We start from the raw sequence: 21197 nt of genomic DNA on the forward strand, positions 1-21197 counted from the left end.
TCTTTAAGATTTATTTATTTGAAAGAGACAAGAGAGAGAATGAGAGAGAGAATGAGCAGGGAGAGCGGCAGAGGGAGAAGCAGATTCCCCACTGAGCAGGGAGCGATGCAGGGCTCCATCCCAGGATGCTGGGATCATGGCCTGAGCCCACGGGAGATGCTTAACAGACTGAGCCACCCAGGTGCCCCTGGCACAGGATTTCATACCAAGAACTATACTTGAAGAGCAATACTAGCTATACTAAAGAACCATATTCAAGAAATCTCATTAGCACCAGCACCTCATACACATATAACATTCTGGACTTTGAGCTAATGCTGTAATGGAATGAGACTTTTGAAGGCCTTGGAAGGGGCAAGTGTATTTTGCATGTAAGGATAATATAAATAGGGTGCCTGGGTGGCTCAGTCGGTTAAGCATCTGCCTTTGGCTCAGGTCATGATCCTGGAGTCCTGGGATCGAGCCCTGCATCACTCCCCGCTCAGTGGGGAGCCTGCTTCTCCCTCTTCTCCCTGCTCCTGCTCTCTCGCTATCTGTCTCTCTCTCTCTCCAATAAATAAATAAAATCTTTTTTTTAATATTTTATTTATTTATCTGAGAGACAGAATGAGATAGAGAGAGTACATGAGAGGGGGTAGGGTCAGAGGGAGAAGCAGACTCCCTGCTCAGCAGGGAGCCCGATGCGGGACTCAATCCCGGGACTCCAGGATCATGACCTGAGCCGAAGGCAGTCGCTTAACCAACTGAGCCAGCCAGGTACCCTAAATAAATAAAATCTTAAAAAAAAAAAAAGAATAATGTAAATAATGTGTCCAGAATGCAGAATATGGCAGTTAAAAATATGACTAGAAATTGTTTGATTCTTCTCCCACTCAAATATCGGTTAGACTTGGTGACTCACTTTTACCAAAGAGAACATGTAGGAGGTGATGGGGTGTTATGTTAAGAGAGTAAAACATTAAAAGTGTTGTGGCTTCTTCCTTGCTCTCATGGCTAGCTACTATGCCTTGAGGAACTGAAGAAACCCTCTAGAGAGACTAACATATTAAGGCCACCTGCCAAAAGCCATGTGAGTGAGTCATCTGGGAAATGATCTTCTAGCCCTAGTTAAGCTTTCAGATGATTGTAGCCCCAATCAACATTTTTTTTTTAAGATTTTATTTATTTGAAAGAGAGAAAGAGAGCCCACAAGCAGGGGCAGTGGGAGAGGGAAAGGGAGAAGCGGGCTCTCTACTGAGCAGGGAGCCCGATGTGGGGCTCGATCCCAGGACCCTGATGTCATGACCTGAGCTGAGCCAAAGGGGCAGACGTTTATCCAACTGAGCCAGCCAGGTATCCCCCCAGCGCACCCCCCAACAACCCTCAGCCAACAACTTAACTATAACTTTATAAGAGAGCCTGAGCTGGAACAACCTAGATGCTTCTAAATTCCTGAACTATGGAAATAGTTGTTTTAAGCTGCTAAATTTAGGGAAATTTATTACGTGTCAATACAAAACAACCTTCAAAAACAAATACACGCCAGTTTCTCTTTTTCCTAGTAAAGAAGCCCTTACTACTAAAAAAGAAATTTCAAACAAGGACCAAAAATTACATTCTGGAAGTATAAGACATTTATAAATGAATAACCACAAAAATTCTGGCCTTTTAATGACTTGTAAAATAACTGCTACCACTTGCTTCCTTACTACATACCAGATACCATGCATACATTATTTTACTTAATATCCTCAATAATCTCATTGATTAGAGTGTAATATTATTTTATGTAGAGAGTATAATATTATTATATGTATGAGAAAACTGAGGTTTCAGAGGAAAAATATTAACTCAAGAGTAATAACAAAAAGCAGAACAAGGATTTAAATCCACTTCACTCTGACTCCAAAATCTGGGCTCTTTCTTTCCACTATGCTACACGAGGAGTCAATAATCTTTTTTTATAATGGGCCAGATACTAAATATTTTCATCTCTGTAAGCATGGGTCTCTGGTGCAACTAAACTCAGCTACTGTAGCACAAAATTCACCATAAATAATACATAAACGAATAGGCTATGTCCCAATAAAACTTCATTTATCAAATCGAACTGCAGTACGGATCTGGCCCACTGGCTATTTTGTGATCTTATTCTATATTATCTCCTAGTGCCTTGAAAGGACTCACCCAGTTCATAATAATAGAGTTGCCTTACAAAAATAGAGAAAGGAATAACCACATCAGAAGTTAATACAGAAATTAAGAATTCAAATCCTGTTTCACTTAATGTAGCACTATTTATCTGGATAAGCACGGTCTCAACTTTACATGAATTACCTTTTACTTATGTGAACATAATAGAGATCAGAATTTTCGCTTAGAAGGAGCCAGAAAATTCTACTATGCTAGAATATTGTACTATATTAAAAATAAAAAATTGGTGTATATATGTATGTGTACGCATGCATATATGTGTATACATAGCAAATAACACCTAAACCTAGACTACTCTATACAGCCAAATCAACATTCACATAAAAAGGCAAAATAAATCTGGCCACATTAGTAAGACTCTTTTAAGTTTACTGAAAAGATAGGGGCGCCTGGGTGGCTCAGTCGTTCAACATCTGCCTTAGGCTCAGGTCATGATCCCAGTGTCCTGGGATGGAGCCCTGCATCGGGCTCCTTGCTCCACGGGAAGCCTGCTACTCCTTCTCCCACTCCCCCTGCTTTGTGTTCCCTCTCTCACTGTGTCTCTGTCAAATAAATGAATAAAATCTTAAAAAAAAAAAATTTACTGAAAAGATAAAAACCTAAGAAGCAAAAAATAACTTCTCAACCAAATAAAGGGTAACTACCAGATATTTACTACAAATTACTACAAATAGTAAGCTTTATGGTGGACCATTAGAAACATTATGTCTAAAGATAAAAAAGGCAGCAAGTATACTACTGTTTCTATTAATTAGCAGTTTTAGCAACCTTCACCAATGCAATAAGATATAAAAAAGAGGTATAAATACTGAAAGAAAACAAACTACCAATGTTTACAGATTAATGTAACAGCTTACATAATTTTTTTTAATTTTATTTATTTATTCATGAGAGACAGAGAAAGGGGGAGAGAGAGAGAGAGAGAGAGGCAGAGGGAGAAGCAGGCTCCCAAGGAGCAGGGAGCCCGATGCGGGACTCGATCCCAGGACTGCGGGATCATGACCTGAGCCGAAGGCAGACGCTTAACCATCTGAGCCACCCAGGCACCCCACAGACAATTTTTTAAAAATCAGCTGAAAAAACTACTAAACCTAATATCAGAGTTCAATAAGGATACCAACTTGACAAAACAAAAACTATGATAATATTCATTTAGAATACTGTAATGGAAAAAAAAGACACGTAGAGATGATGCTAGTAGTAAATTCACCAAAGCTATATTACACACTAAAACAGAAATAGGAGATACAATGCATTCTAGTACGCAAAGATTCGATATTATTTAAGATATCCCCACCCCAAATGGTAATCTGTATCTCAAATGCAATTTAAATTAAAAACTCCAAAAGAGGGGCACCTGGGTGGCTCACTCGGTTAAGTGACTGCCTTCGGCTCAGGTCATGATCCCAGGGTCCTGGGATCTAGCCCCACATTGGGCTCCCTGCTCAGCAGAGAGCATGCCTCTCCATCTCCCACTCCCCCTGCTTGTGTTCCTGCTCTTGCTCTCTCTCTGTCAAATAAATAAAAATCTTAAAAAAAAAACCAAAACTCCAAAAGAAACTTTCTGACAAGGTAATTCTACAGTTCAAATATAAAAGCAAGTTCATATAAAAGCAAGAAAATTCTAAAGACAGAGTATTAGATTTTAAGAAGAGACAAAGAGATCATAAGAACAGAAACCTGTATACTAATGTTAATACCACAGTTTAAGGTCTTTACGGGAATTTTTGATGTATGTGGGAACCAGACACCATACCCACAACCCACTACATTGTATTTCACAGTTTAGTTCATGATAAAGGTGGCATTTTATTTTTTTATTTTTAAAGATTTTAAGTAATCTCTACACCCAATGTGGAGCTCAAACTCACAACCCAGAGATCAAGAGTCGCATGCTCCACAGACTGAGCCAGGCAGGCGCCCCTTTTGAAATCAGTGGGGAATATGACAACATATCAAAAATACTGTTGAGGAGTCAGCCATCTATCTGGGGGTAATAAGCTACATTCTACTTCACATCATTATATAACAATTAACTCCAGATGAGGGGTGCCTGGGTGGTACAGTCAGATGAGCATCCAACTCTTGGTTTTGGCTGGGGTCATGGTCTCGGGGTCATGGGATGGAGCCCTGTGTTTGCTAGAGATTCTCACTCACCCTCTCTCTCTACCCTTCCCCCCACCCTCTCAAAATAAATAAATAAATCTTTAAAAAATTAACTCCAGATGACTGTAAACATAACAGAATATTGTAAGGGGGGGGATCGAAAGGGGAGACGAACCATGAGAGACTATGGACTCTGAGAAACAAACGGAGGGTTCTAGAGGGGAGGGGGTGGGGGGATGGGTTAGCCTGGTGACGGGTATTAAAGAGGGCACGTACTGCATGGAGCACTAGGTGTTATATGCAAACAATGAATCATGGAACACAACATCAAAAACTATGATGTAATGTATGCTGATTAGCATAACAAAAAATATTGTAAGGAAACACAGAAGATAAGTATCTTCTAAAATAAATATATTTTAAATTCTGAAGTAAAAAAGCCTTTCTATGCAAGTCTTAGAAGCCACAAAAGACTATAGAAATTTTATCTCATATAAATTAATAATACTTTTCCATAATAAAATACATCTACCATAAAGACCAAAGTAAAACAGGAAGAAAATTTCTGTAATACATAAACAATTGGATTAAAGTCCTGAACATGCAGAGAACTTCTACAAACCAAGTTGAAAAATAAAATGAGAAAAAGACATGAACGGGCAATTTATACAAGAAAGCCAAAGGCCACATGAAAACATACACAGATGTTCCATTCTTAAAAATCTAGGAATTAGGGGCACCTGGGTGGCTCAGTCAGTTAAATGTCTGCCTTCAGCTCAGGTCATGATTCCAGGGTCCTGGGATCGAGTCCCCATAATGGGCTCCCTGCTCGGCAGGGAGTCTGCTTCTCCTTCTACCCTTCTTCCTGCTTGTGCACGCTCTCTAATAAATAAAATCTTAAAAAAAAAAAAAAATCTAGGAATTATAGGGGCACCTGGGTGGTGCAGCCAGTTGAGTGTCTGACTCTTGATTTCAGCTTGGGTCATGATCTTGTGGTTGTGAGATCGAGCCCTGAGTCAGGCTCTACGCTCGGCACAAAGTCTGCTTGGGACTTTCTCTCCCTCTGCCCCACCCCCCAGATGTACATGCACACACGCGTTCTCTCTTTCTCTAAAAATAAATAAATAAATCTCTAAATAATCTGGGAATTATAAATCAGATATTTTCCCCAAAATAATGAAAATGTAAAGGATGGATAATTTTTTATGTTAGCAATAAAGGAAAAGATAAGCTCAATACTGTGGCAATAAAAACTGATGAACCTTTTAAGGAAGGCAATTTGACACTATTTCAAATTTTTATACTCTTTAACCCAGGAATTTCCACTTCTAACAATCCACGCTAAATAAACAAGTACAAAATGATATACAAGGACATTTACTATAGCACTGTAATGGTGAGGGGAAAAAACCCACATAGGTTCCTACATAGCTTTTAAAATGACTGATGATTGTATTAAGTTATGTCCAGATATGGACCAACACTATGAAAAAACAAGTCTAAGTCGCAGAATACTGGAAATAATATCACTCATTTATGGGGCTAGAAAAATAAAACAAATGTAAACCAAACAACCTCAAAGAACTGCCCTGATATGTGTGTGTGGAGTTTACGTACACATATAACTGAAATATGTAATTGTGTACAAAGGCAACTGAACCTTTTCTAGAGATAGCAATAACCTTTGAAAGAAGATTATCTATGGGTATGGAGACTAGTGAAAGGGGATTTTCACATTTGCCAGTGTATTTCTGAATTGTTTTAACTTTGTATAGAGTTAATTGTCTATTATTTGAATAATCTGAAGAAGAGGAGAAAAGCAGGAGGAGTGAAGAGAAAGATAAAAGAAGCCACAGGATCATCAAAAACTAATGATGTAATGTATGGTGATTAACATAATAAAAAAAATAAAATAAAATAAAAAGAAGCCACAGGATCACAGCTCTCAGCTTCAACTGTAATTGTTTTGTAGATTCTTACTGGCATTTTCTTTCTAGTTAAAGCAACAACACATAGAGCATCAAATGAAATCTATACAAGGGTTTCAATGTGTGATTTTAAATTTTAATAAAAATTAACAAAAGGATCCAAAGGTCTTTATCAGGAAGAAGGCTACAGAAAACCACCAACCATAACTTTTCAGAAGAGGAATAAGCTTAGGACTGAATAATAAAATCTGACACACTTTTTCCGCCACCTCATGTAACATTTTTGCCATGAACAGCTCACAAAATATTTGGATGTATATTTATATCCTTCTACATGCCTGTATCATTTTTATTCTGAGAACCTTTCCCTAGGGAAGACTATACATTCTGGCATCATGATATAAAAATAACACTTTAAAAACTGGCCAAATGATAAATTATTAGGCAATCTTATTAGTTTAATTCCAAACTGGCTTTTAATGTTCAAGCAATTTTCACCTTTCAGTAGGTTAATTATAAATAACTATTACAAAGAAGAATAGAGTAACTAGATATACTGACCGCCAACACTAATGTAGAGTGCCGACACTAATGATAGTTAGCAATTTACAGTACTGAGTAAACCAGATTTTAAATGTTAAACTCATGAGATTCAACTTCTTAAAAGCTAATGATCAGTTACAAATTAAATTCTTGCTTAACTTTACAAAGTATAAACAGTATTTTTCTTTTATTGCTTAGGGAAATCCACAAAATGTCCATCATCATTTTCTAAGCATGTATAACATCTTCCCACAAAGTGCTCACTAAAAAAGCTCAAGAAAAATCTACGCTACACAAAAATACAAAGACACATATACACACACCATAGCAAATAATAAGAAATCTTTGAATATCATACCTGTATCAGCTTCATGTTCTTTATTCTCATCTGTAAGGGGGTTGTCATGAAGTTTCAAATAAATCTCTATAGCAATTCTTGCTGCTTTAAAGTAAAATGGATGCTGTCGAAGTACATCTTCTAGTTTTAGTAAGTCCACATATGATCTAAGGGTAATCTTCCTCATACAGTATGTATGAAAGTCAAACTGGTCGTCAGTGATTTCTATAAAATGCTGACAGAATTATTTTTTTTATTATACTGAAGTATAACAATGTCAAAGAAAACTACAGAATTCAAACTCTCGGAATTACTTGTTTTCCTATGCATGAAAATATTAGCAAAATAAAAAGATTAAAAATTACAACCACCCAATATAAATACTTTGCACATCAAATAAGCAAATATAATTGGTATCCCCCAGCACGGTATATGGCATACACCAAGCACTGAATTATTTGGTGAATGAAAAGGAAACACATGATTTGAAATATATGTATTTATTCCTTCCTTAAATCATACTTAAAGCGAGCATGACAAATCAAACATAATTTATTAATATACATAATGATGTAGTACATTTACACATTAAACATTCAGTTTTTATATTTAGAATGGACCTGCAAAGACTATATGTAGTATTTGGTAATTTTTCTAAAAATACAAATTTGAGTCCTACACAATGTTATGCTGGCTAGAGAAATACTGTAAAAAGGACTCAAAGCTTGTATCTTAGGACTATCAAGGGTATACATCACCAATCAACCCCTTAACAAAACAGCTTTCTAGGATAACTTAATGAGCTTTTTATTACTGAAGATGGAGCAGCAATTTGAAACATTCAACATCAATAAAAACATAGCCAAGCTACAAACTTTCTATCAAGTTTTTCACATGAAGAGTAGACAATGGGCAAGTCTGCTGAAAATGTAGTCTATAACATTTCCAACAAAAAACTGAAAAAAACGTGAGAACTGATATTTAGAAATCACTCAGTGTGATTTATAAAGAAAAAACTATAGTTGTCCAAAACCTTCAATATATTACAATAAAATGAGAAACTCATATATATATATATATATATATATATGGTACTTACTCTCTCAATCTCATGACATTTCTTAAGTGCTTCACCAAATTTATTCATTGCCTTATAAGCCTGGGCACATTCTGTCTGGAACCACATGCACTGCATTTCATTCAAATTCTCTACCGCTGATGTTCCTTCCTATATGAAAAATTATATGCATTCAAGACCATTTCTTACCAAATACACCATTTCACCATAGCATTTAAGAAGGAAAATACGGTCAACTGATTTGAATTCTTTCAAAATAACTTTCTTTTTAACTGTTTTCAGAGTAAGAGGGAACTGTTATTATGTGTAAGAAATTGGAATTATATTTCTGATCACTGAAAAAAAATGTACCTTTGTAAATAATCAAAAGATCTACATAACTGGGGTTGGAAAATAACATAAGAAAGAGAACATTAGCACACAGCGGGTAGTCAATTAACATTAGTTCCTTTCACCCTTAAAAATTCATCTGAATATACATCAATATAAATCAGAGTTAAATAACCCACTGTACAACCAACTAAAAAGAAAATTATGTTTTATACTAATATTGATTTCAGTTTCTTTCTCCTAAGGTAATTTAATTAAAATCCTATTTTGATACTAAAAATACTAGAAAGAAATTTTGAAAAATAAGCAAGATATACAAGTATAAACTATTCATAAGAACACTAGCTGTACAAACCCTTGTAAACTTTGAGCACATTTCTTCAGCCTCTTTTATCAGATTGGCTTTTAGCATGTACTTTGCACACTTGGAATTGATAAATCTGTCTGCTGTGTCCAAGGCCTGGGCCTCATCCATCCACCTCGCAGCTTCTCTAATATTTCCAGCATGCTTATAGAAAAGCAAAATAAACCGGTCAGTATGCTAATTTTACTATGCAGGTAATTAGTTATCTACTGATAAGTAACTAAAACACAAATGAAAAAAAAGGTATTCTTCTGACTGATCTTAAGACCCTAATCAATGTAGATGCATACATTTTGATACTTTTCTGGCCATGTAGAATACAAGCTCTCTGACAGTAAAGACTTGTTTTAATAATATTGTTTACTGTTACACCTCACTGCCTTTATCAGTGTCTGGCACATAATGAATACTCAAAAACAATGGTTGAATTTTAAGAATAAATAATTAATATATTTAAGTCAGAACAACAGAAAGTTCATAAAAGGCATCATGGCTGAATATCAGGGAAATTCTGTTAACATACAACAATGCTTATTTTAAAAAATTATTCATCAACACTGAAAAGTTAAAAAAAAAAAAAGGCAAAGGTATTAGCCAAATTTCTAACCTAAAGCAACTAGGGAAACATTACTGCCTATTACTGGACATTCCACAATGTGTTTTAATTTACATTACTAGTCCATTTGTCAAAGCCACAAAACAAATGAGCATAACCTGGCCTTGAAAAGTGCTTTTAAAATAATACTTAATTTCATTATTTTTGGTAAATAAATTTTAAGTTTATAATCTCTTCCTTAAGAGCTATTATTACTAATTTGTATTTGTATTAAGAAAAAGAAGAGCCAACTTTAAGATGATGCTAAAACATATGACTGGAGATTCTCAAGTAAGACCAAGTTAAGAAGACAAGTAAAATAGTAAAATCTTCAGTTTCATTTCATTAAGATTACCAGATACTGATCATGGTCAAACTCAAGTGTTAACAGAAACAAACGTCACAGCAAATTACTTTAGAGTATCTATACTGTTACTACTTAAAATCAAGAAAATAACCAGAAATGTGTGTGAATGTATAAAAATATGTAATATGAATAACCACATTTCTGAATAACCATATGCATGTATGTATATCTGTGTGTATACAGAGATATAAATGAGTAAATTATGACCATGACAAATCTAAAAGTAATCAGACTGAGAAATGTTCTATACTTATTCCAGGTTTTACGAGTCATCAAATATATCATTTTTATTACAGCTTTTAGAATCTACAAATTATAGAAAAAAGTTTTTATAAGACTCATTACCTTATAAAAAAAGCGGGAGGGAAGATTTTTACCTTATAGATTTTAGCTTTCACAAGAAAGAGTTCTATCAATGTAGGTGTACTTTCAATAGCGGTATTTATGTATTCCAGAGCAATTGATGGCTGTCCAATTTTGTCATAATGTTGTGCCAAGTAGTACTGGACCCAAAGTAATGTGGTTGGTGGTTCCTCTTTTCCATCATCTTTAAAAAGTGGGGGAGGTGGGTGGGAGAGGAAATAAACCAAGATTAGTCATTACATAATTAAGAGAGTACCCACCTCCAAATGGCTTTATCTTTATTAATAAGGAAAAGTAGTTTGAACCATTTATTTATGTATCTAGCTATAAAACCATCCTTAAATTCATAAGATCTTTGGAAGGGACCATGTTGTCTGTTCTGTATCATTACAGCCCCTAACACATTACCTTGAGTTTAGTAAGAACTTTATATAATAAATATGGCAGATAAATGAGATCAAAGATATAAAAAATTACCCCAAAAAAGAAACTGAAAGGAATGGGGGGGGAGGGATGAGGGAGACAAGTTGTGCTAGTACTATGAAAGTGTAAAGATCAGGATATTATTTATGAGGGGCGAAAAAGGTATCAGAAGAAATTTTGATTTTCCATTAATGTGAGGTTTAAAAAAAAAAAAGGCCTGACTGCTTAACTGGGTTTCTAGCTAATGTACTAAACTATACATAAATATACTTGTGATGTGGTTGAGTTTTGGGTGATTATATTAACATATTCTAACATTATGCTGATATGCAATGATGTGTAATTTAGGCTGAGTAAAAACTATACCCAAAAAATGAGATTAAGTAAAAATGCTTACTCTACATTTTAGTTCATAATTTTTATATACTCACAAGAAAATGTGTAAGTTAAATATACAACCCACACATTATAAAATACTTTTTTAAATACCAATATCTAAAATCTAAGAACTGTTATTTGCTTTCAAAGAAAGCAATAGATTGCTTATTTTTATCCTAGTAAAAGCAGGATGGCTCAGTGGACAAACAATAGGAGTGGAACTCACCAACTCCCGATCTGATAGATCTGCAACTAAAGTGCTGCATATTCTTGGGCATGTCATTGAACCTCTTCCACATTTGTAAAATATGTAGGAAAATGCTGATAATCAAAGGAACATCATGATGATTAACCAATGAAACCATGGTAACGCCTTCTAAAAAGTATTATTAAAATTAATCTGAGACCTAGAAACAATAATCAACCCAAAAGCAATGAGCACCCCAGGTCCCATACTGGGGTTTCCCACTGTAAGAACCAGGGCTCCTTTGGAAAAACAACTGATTCCAGGTCTGCTATGGGCAGCGTACCAGATGAGCTGGAATATCTTGTCATACCAAACTGCAAAAAAGCTATCAACTACTACACCATGGTATGTGAAGGCTGGAGCCATTTGAAACTGCAATGATTTAAAACATCAAGTATGTTTAAACCCATGAATTCATAATACCTTTAAAATGTGCCCTGGCACCTCTGAAGGATGCTACTGAGTGAATTCATTATTTTGAAAACTGGTAAAGAACAACAACAAAAAGTAGGAGAAACAGAGGACAGAAACAGCATTTATCTTGCTTTTCCTATATAAAAACCAAAATACTGGATAAATAGGTAACAGATGGAAGGCAAATTTCTCTTGTAAGATAACAGAAGATGAAAAAAAAAAAGATAACAGAAGATGAATGATAGACTATCACCAGTTTGTAATTCCTGACAGTTGCTAACACACAAAACAAACACTAAATGCCTCCTGATGGAAGAATATACTACCACCCTCCACCCATGAAATAACCACCTTGCTCACCCCCTATATTTAAAACGAAACAAACCAAAAAAAGTGAATCTCATTAATCCTCTACTCAGACTTGTCCATTAGAAGTTTCTGCAAGGATGGAAATGTTCTGTATTTGCCCTGGCAAATATGGTAGTAGCAACTGGCTTTACACAGTTACTGAGCAGCACCTGAAATGTGGCTACTGCAACTGAGGAACTGAATTTTTAATTTTATTTAATTTAAAAAATTTTAATAGTCACATGTGGCTAATAGCTATTATACTAGACAGCACAGCTCTACATCCAACTACCAATTTATAACAAATTCAGAGGACAGAGGAATAACATGTTAAGCAACACCATGAGAGTCCATTCAGCAAAATCTGGACTGTAGAAAAACTTAAGAAAAAAACCCAATTTTTTAATCAAATAAATTGCAGGAAAAAGAGCAAATAGAAAACCTATAGATTTTTTATGAGAGGTGAGCCATATCAAACTCGAAGTACAGATTTCATATGAATCCTCAAACAACTTCAAAGCCAGGGAAGAAAAAAAAAATGACATTTCTAAGATAACTGGAAATGTAAGCATGGACTTTTTTCTTTGATCTTAACAAAGTATTAATGTTCAGGTGTGGTGATGATAACTTTGGTTATGATCGTTAGAATACTGAAATAGTCATGGATAAAATGATGTGATGTTTGGGATTTGCTTCAGAATAACATGCGAAAAGAGGGAAGTAGGTAAGAATATATGAAATATGTTTTCCCATGAGTTAAAAATTATTGAAACTGGATGATGGGTAAATGATGGAGGATCATTGTATGATTAGATCTAGTTTTGTAAATGTTTTAAATTTTACATTTTTTTCCAGTAAGATGATTCTCTTAACCACATATTTTCACACAATGTGCAAATTAATGCATCTCCATCTTAAAAAAAGTTTAAATATGCTAAGCTTACTGTCTAAATAATGAACAATACTGACCTTCTGATTAATAATTTCATAATATATTAAAAATTTCAAAATGTTTTTAAAACATAAAACTTGAGCACTTACCATTAGGGTTAAATAACCGGCAGCTTTTTAAAGAGGTCTCATAACCTACTACTAATTCTTCTATGATTGCCACCTAGAGTACAAACACACAAGCACACTTTAATAAAATATATATACATGCAGTTACCATTCTTGTACAAAACATGTTATTTACTATTTTAAAGGGCTACATCAACATTCCAAAACACACGCATGCACACACACACTCACGTACACACCCTCTTATAAAACCTCTTAACCTATGGATAAAAACTTAAAAGCAAGTAAACCATGTATTTTTGAAGGTATTAAGATACAACTTTCAGGGTGCCTGGGTGGCTCAGTTCGTTAAGTGCCTGACTCCTGATTTTGGTTCAGGTCATGATCTCAGGGTCCTGGGATTGAGCCCCACGTCAGGCTCTGCGCTCAGCGGCAAGTGTGTTTGTCCCTCTCCCTCTGCCCCTCCCCCTGCTCGTGCTCTCCCTCTCTCTCAAATAAATAGTCTTAAAAAAAAAAAAGATATAAATTTCTAAAAACTTACTGGCCACTCCCTTCCCTGCTAGCATCAAGCTGAGCTAGAAATCAGGAAAAGGTTCGATTAAAAAAGGTAATACTGTAGGTAATATTGTGGATGACTCTTATCTTGGTTCATTTTTATCTCAATTCACATAAGTAACACCCACAATTAACATCTGCCCTTTAAGAATCAAGAATTAAAAACTACGTGAAAAGAGAAATTCCAAAAGTACATAAGAGCATCAACTCTCAATTTTAGAATCCAAGTGAAAGCATTAGTAAAACTGAAACAGGAACGTGGGTGGGTTTCTGAAATCCAGGATAGTGAGTGGATGTCCAGGTTCTGGTTTCTCCTGAGTCATGACTATACCACTTGCTCCTGGCTTTGTAAGAGATCTGTGAATACTTTTAATTTATTAATTCCCTTCTTCACTTAATCCATCTATAATGGATTTGTTACTATAGAAGCTCTCCTAAATGACCTCGACTTCACCAATTCAACAGATTAACACCAGCTCTCTCCATTACCTCAGAAAATTGTGAGGACTGAATGGTCACAGCTAGGTTATTCTGGTGCGCCCATGTTCTTCTGCTCCCACAAGTTGAGCTACATGCTTACTAAGTTTTGTTTTCCCAAACCTGTTTGAATCAGTTGCATTTATTATCATCATTACAGAATTTAATTCAATATTATGCAAACTTAATGAGAACAAAAGAAAAAACTGTTTTAAGTTGAATATCGTGGAAAGACTCAAGGATAAATCAGATACTTCTAACAAATTCAGGTTTCAATAATACAACCATAAAGGGGGAAATCATTAATATATAGGCTTCTATAATCAAGACGCTATAATCAAGCGTTCCCACACTTCTGATACTGAAAACAACAGACCACATTTTATGAATGTGATTTATGCAATTTAAAAAAAGAGTGAACGTCATCAATAAAGCCCATACCTTGGGCCTCTCAACAAAAGACTGGAAAATAAGCACACCTTCTGTGCTTAGGTTAAAGTGTTTAGCATGTTTAATCAGTCCCATCTTTCTGATTCTTCACTGTAACTGATTTATTTTTATCCAACCAACATGCCTTGATGTCACTGTACTTGCAAGCAAAATAATCAAAATTAAAACACCCTCTTAATAAGCAATTTGAGCATTATTATACATAGCTAAAAGAGTAAGTTAACTTACTAGGACAGCAAACAAACTGCTGACAGAATTTTTTTTTCTACCAAATAAGAAGAAAGATTACTAAGCTAAACCTTAGTTTAAAATATCACTTCTGACTTTCACCATGAACAAGGATTAGAGAAAATACTGAAGAAATCACTACCTTACCAACTTTTCATACCTACACTGACTCAAAGTAAACAGCAGAAATAAAAGAGAAAATAAGGAAATAATAAGTTACTTGATTAAAAAGAGAAAAGGATGAAAAGTAAGAGGTACAGAAGCATTTAAACCGCAAGACAGGAAAACAGCAGATTCACAAAATGTGTACTATGTACACAGATAATCAAGAATCAACGATTCCAAATACTGAGCGGAGAAATGATAGTGGGGAAAAAGTGGTATTTGGCTTTACCTTTTCTTTATCTTTGTATAATGACCTCAAAGTATTGAAGACTGGTGGACAACCCTTGCTGAAATTCATCCTTAGAAACTTATCCAAACATTCTTTAAACTTCTCACCTTGGAAGAAAAAAATTCTGTTGATTTGCATTTACCCAGACAACTCTAAAATGCATACTTTAATATTAATATGCATACTCATATACCTAAAACCAAGAAAACAAACTGTAAACCCTACATCATTTTCATTCCTTTGCAATTACTCTCACCAGATAAAAAGTTCAATGGCAGTCTTCTTGGCACCAGTCCCCTGGGATATTTAGTCCAGGCCTCCTCATAAATTTTTAGTCGTTCTAACATATTAGCTGCAAACAAACAAAATAATTTTTATATATAATTATAACTTGTATGTGTTTTCTAGCAAATTATAAATTTCTCCAAGTATATATAAATTCTTATTAAGCAGAAAAGCTGAAGGTGAAAAGAAAATTTATAAATCTAACCACCTAAACATACCAACAATCATTTTACAATATTTTTCTAATATTTTCATATTTTAAATACCTATAATCATCTAAAATACATAATTTTCTTTATCCTTTCTGCTTTAGGTACCTTTCAGAATCTAAGGACTCAGTTAACTTTAGTTCTAAGAAAAGCTTGGTTATTATGTTTCCTTTGCTTCTCTACTATTCTCTTCAGCCTATCCTTTATTTTAGAGCTTTTGGATCTATCCCCTAATCTTCCATTTCTCCCCCTTTCTTTTATATTTTCTTTTACTCTCAGCTGAGAGCTCTCCTCAGTTCAATCTTCCAGTTCACTAACTTCTCAGTTGTGGACCCTCTTCCATTCAATCTATTAAGATTTTTTGTCAATAAATAGGCTTTTCGGGGTGCCTGGGTGGCTAGGATGGTTAAGCGTCTGTCTTCACCTTGGGTCATGGTCCCAGGGTCCTGGGATCAAGCCCCAAATCGGGCTCCTAGCTCACCGGGGAGCCTGCTTCTCCCTCTCCCTCTGCCTCTCCCCCTACTGATGCTCTCTCTCTCTCTGTATCTCTTTGTCTCAAATGAATAAATAAAATCTTTAAAAAAAAAAATAAGTAGGCTTTTCATTTCCTAGATTCCTAATTGGTACTTTCTCATAACTTTTCATATTTCATGACTGCAATTTCCTTTTTTCATCTTAGATTCCTCCATTTACTCCCTTTTGCTGTACTAATGATTACCATTCCTGTGATAGTGTTCCATAGTAGTAAAATATTCTTTGTTACAAGGTTTCTCTTGTATATATCAACATATCAGTAATGGCTCACTACTGGTCTTGAGGGAGACAGCCTCAAATCAGATCACCTTGGCTAAGGACCCTATCTGTAAATGACGTTTCTGGGTCTGTCCTCACAAGTGGGTTCCATTCATGGGAGAGGGTGAAGGAGAGTTGTGGGCAGAGTCTCTGGACCCAAGTTCATTTGACTGATGGAAATTGAGTCCCTCTTCCCACAAAGGAAGCAGTACTGTTCTTTCAGCTTGGCTACATTCATGTGCCCTTGGCAGGCCATGCTGCTGTGGCCACAGAAGTTAAGCTTGCTTCTTTCCTTTAGGGAGACATCTCTGTAAGTAAGGAGACATTTCTGTCAGTAGGAATTTCCCTTTCCATTTTTTATGCTGCCATGCCATTTGTGAATTTTTAAGTTGTTTCTGAAATTCTTCTTTCAACTATTTCTATAAATGTGTAGAAGAGAGGTTTCAGAAAATGCTCAATCTGTCATATTAAATGGAAGTTTAAAACTGTACTTATGTATTCAGATTTTGGAACCAATTCTTAACCACTATTTTTCTAGTTATGCTTTTTCAATGAATTAATAAAATATTTATCCATAAAGGGAGCAATTAAAAACTTAAAACATCTTAAACAATACTACCTGGTTTGAGTGCCTTTTCCAGGCCTTTGTAATAGGCCCAGTTTTCGGGATTTCTCTCTTGTAATCCTCTATAAACGTCAGCTGCATCTTCCAAACGACCTAACTGCAACAGAAGTTCCCCTGATGAAAAACAAATTTAATTAACTAAATATCTTCTGATTATCTCTTTAAAACTTTTCCTTAAACTTCCTCTTAAAACCTCTTCAATGTTGGGAAGTGGATTTGGTATCCTCCTGAATTCCCAATACCCTTTAACAAGACTACCATGTCATTGTCTCTTTTTTTTGAAGTTCTTATGTAGAAATGCCATCCTCTCCACGTCCTCAATTATTCAGGTATTGTCTAACTCCAGGCTATTCCCCAAATTCTCTAAACACAGTCACCAAGCCGCCATCTACTGCTTAATTATGCCTAACACAGATAATTTCATGTCTGAATTACTGATCCAATCCAACACTCTAACCTTATGATCTCCAAATCAATTATAAAAGGATTCAGCTATAGTAGCCCACAGTCATGGCCACATTCAAACCTGCTTTTTCTAGCTCTTCCAACTACTAAATAGGGCACCTATCTTGCTTTAAGCTTAACTGTCTTGTTTAGCTTATTCTTGTCTCACTAATCCTAACCTTCAATCTTAGAGAAAAACCATTCCCTTTTCTTCAGACCCTGCAGTAACTCATAGACTCACTGCTGGTTTTCTCTGGGCTGCATAGCCAATCTCATCCCTAAATGACATTAACAGCCCCAAATATCAAAATCAGTCTCAAAACCTAAGGCTCCCTTATTTACCAATTTTAAGACCTGGATCATCCCAAATGTTTGCTTGTTACACACCTTCTCACAAAAGGAAGCAGGTCATTAGCTGAACAGACAGAGACACCGGTTTCACTAGAAATCTATGAGCTCCAAAATCAAATGAGCCTCAAACACTGCTCAGGTACACTTTTCCTTATCCTTAACAGGCTTCCATCCACCAAAGGTATTATCTTCAAACCATGCTTGACTTCACCCCTGCACCCTCTGCTCTCATCAGACAATAAAAATGAACATTTACCGAGTGTTCACTGTTTGCCAGTGACTTTTAAATGTTTCACATGCATTAAGTAATTCAACTCTCAAAACTCTATTATTTTCATCATTTTAAAGCAGAGAGAACTTAAGTAAACTTGCTGAGGGACTTTCAGATAGTTAATTGTTAGAATCAGGATTTGAATCCAAGTAATTTGGCTAAAAAAGCCCATATTCTTAACGTCTATTTCAGTGGCTCTCAGCCAAAGGCACTTTTGCCAATATCAGGAGACATTTTTTGGTTATCACAATAAGTGATGGGGTAGTGCTACTCGTATTCTGACAGGCAGACACTAGGGTATGCTGTTAAGTGCTCTACAACATATGGGAAACTTCCATCCCCAACATCTCAGTCCCAAAACAGTGCCAAGGTTGACAAACCTGCTCTATACTAATCAAAAGCCTACGTCACTGAGAACAAAAAATCCTGCAACTTTTCTCCCCTACATTACACCCATCCAACATTTCCTTTCCTTAATTCTCTCCCACCTTGTCTTTGTAGAAGGAACTGGTGGTGTAAGAATTAACAATGAAACTTTCGGCTTAACTATACCCACTCACCCACTCCAGAAGTTTGCAAATTATTCAGACCACTAACAATGCCTTTATTACTGGAATTTCCAAAGATTAATGTTCTACTCTCGGTTCCTTTCTATTCTCTTTATATATCCGGTCCCCATCACCTGACTCACTAAGTAGCAATACTTTTTGGAATGAACTGATGGCTGTTTCCTATTTCACTGAGAAAATGGAAGCAATTAGAAGAGAACTCCCAAATATCCACTACATCTATATATCTACTTGCCTATATATTCTACCCTCTCTTGCTACTATGAACTATTCATACTGTTATCTATTATCTAAAGCTGATCTTTCAACTTATCCACTAGATCACATCTTCCCTATTGTATTAAATATTCTGTCTCTACTGGATCATTCTCCAGTGAGCATAAGCACATACTGTAAAAAACCTTTTGATTCTGTATTCCATTTCATCTAGCACCACCCCACTTACCTGTTTCCCTAGACAACAAACCTCCTTTTGAGTCATCCATGCATGCTCTTTAATTCCTTGACTTCCAATGTCATTTAATTCTAGCTGATTTGTTTGGGGTTTTACCACCCTCCTTCCAAATTTTCAGAAGATGCTTTTGTTAAGGTCACCAATGACTTCCAAATTCCTAAAATCCACTGATCAACTCTGAATCCTCACCTAACTTGACCTGTCATTCTTTCTCACTAATACAGTTATCAAAAGGATCAAATGAAATAATGTACTTAAGAGTATTTTGAAAACTATCATGTAGTTTGATAAAGAAACCAAGGTCCAAGCCTTGTGACTGGTCATACAGCTAGTTATAGTAGCCAATGAAGGAACCCGAACTAGTTTTTTCCAATCTTGTGATCTTTCTATAAAGTCAGAAATCCCCTCCCTTTATAATAGATTGTTAAGGGATGATCAACTCAAATAAAAGACAGCTGTTCTGGATCTGTAGTTCACAAGTGAGCTCCAGCAGAGGTAGAGACTTCCATTTTTTTCTTGCATTATCCTCTGCGGAGAGCGCATCTGGCAAATAATGGTTATATTCACTATGCAAGCTCAAGTATCGCACTTTTTTAGTGTTCAACTTCAACAAGAGCCAAAGGAATCTGAAACCAGCAAACATCAGTTCCCTGGACTAAGCCAGGCAAAGAGACATTTCAGATAGTAATTCTTAGAAAAATACTTCTATTTTCAGTTACTTTGTTATTCTTCTTTCATTTTCTATAATCAGTTCCTCAACTTTTAAAACTGAGACTCCTTTTTCTTGGCCTTCTAATAAATGGCAACACTGGAGATCTTTAGGGATCTACCCCTCTTATCACAATCCACACACATAAAGCCAAATCTCTGGTTTCAATTCATATTCTATGTCCAGAAAGACATCCAGATAAACTAGAAAGACCTCATAATTGCCTCATATATACTTCAGTAAAGACTGATTATCAATAAATATTACTGTCAATAACACATTCAGTTTTGCTAATAAGCTGTTCCTAAGACATTTATTCCCGTCTTATAAAATTAAGCAATTACCTCCTGTGTTTTGATTAAACCCTATTAATATCTTCAAGCCAAAGACATTTAAAGAAAAAAATCCTAAGTCACTTCATTTAATTTTATTTTTTGCAATTATTCTTTCTTATATTAATATCCATTGTTGAAATGTGTATTTTCCGACATTACAAATTATTCAGTGTGTATGAGCAAGAAACAGATTTTCTATCACCAAAATGCTGAATTATATGCAATTATCAGCAGCAACTAGATTTTTTAGTCTTGCTCTCTGTCATAACTAATTACTAGAATAAATGAAATCCTTAAAAAAAAAAAAATACCTTCGGGGCACCTGGGCAGCTCAGTTAAGTGTCCAACTCTTGGTTTGGCTCAGGTCATGATCCCAGGGTCCTGGCTAGGGCCCCACGTCAGGCTCCCTGCTCAGCGGGAAGTAGGCTTCTCCCTCTGCCCCTCCCCCACACTTGTGCATGCACAGGCTCTCTCTCAAATAAATAAATAAAATCTTAAAATAAATAAATAAAAATAAAAAAATTTTTTAAATACCTTTGGTTTCTTCTACAGCAAGTTTATCACAAATCTGCTTTTCATAGGTACAAAGATGTTCCAGGGCTTCTCTATAGAGACCTGCTTCCCGAAGAACTTGGTTCTGATATAAAAGGAGTTCACTATATTCATAATCCACTTTATCAGGGGATGTCTATATATGGATATAAGGAACACTAACAGTAAGAATTTTGTTTTCGTAATGGAAAACTGCTTATACACTCAAAATACATACAAGAAATCAAAGGATAATAACTGATAAAATTCATTTTCTAAAAATTCTTAAATATGTCTACACAGCAACTAAATAAAAAAATGACAATATTAACTTATAACTCACTGAATAAAGTAAGAATCCCTAAGTCCTTAATATAAAAAGTAAATGGGGGAGAAAGGAAAGCTCTTACTTAACAGAATGTCAAATAATAAATCTAGAAAAAATAAGAGTTAGAGAATCACCACTTTGCAACTATCATAGAAC

General features: G+C 35.4%; 1 protein-coding gene across 2 annotated transcripts in view; it reads right to left on the reverse strand.

Moving 5' to 3' along the window:
* Window positions 1-21197, reverse strand: part of NAA15 (N-alpha-acetyltransferase 15, NatA auxiliary subunit) — an 80221-nt gene that overhangs the window by 21076 nt on the left and 37948 nt on the right. For both annotated transcript variants that reach the window (XM_028102256.1, XM_028102254.2), the window contains exons 6-14: window positions 20717-20870; window positions 17044-17163; window positions 15395-15490; window positions 15139-15245; window positions 13056-13128; window positions 10219-10388; window positions 8871-9023; window positions 8207-8335; window positions 7129-7342 (exon numbers count right to left, since the gene is read on the reverse strand). In XM_028102256.1, coding sequence (XP_027958057.1) covers window positions 7129-7342; window positions 8207-8335; window positions 8871-9023; window positions 10219-10388; window positions 13056-13128; window positions 15139-15245; window positions 15395-15490; window positions 17044-17163; window positions 20717-20870 — 1216 coding nt within the window. The remainder of the gene's footprint in view (window positions 1-7128; window positions 7343-8206; window positions 8336-8870; window positions 9024-10218; window positions 10389-13055; window positions 13129-15138; window positions 15246-15394; window positions 15491-17043; window positions 17164-20716; window positions 20871-21197) is intronic.

Source organism: Eumetopias jubatus, unplaced genomic scaffold (genome assembly GCF_037043125.1).
Source record: "Eumetopias jubatus isolate StellerSeaLion01/CBP00866 unplaced genomic scaffold, mEumJub1_p1.0 scaffold_2, whole genome shotgun sequence".
Classification (NCBI taxonomy): domain Eukaryota; kingdom Metazoa; phylum Chordata; class Mammalia; order Carnivora; family Otariidae; genus Eumetopias; species Eumetopias jubatus.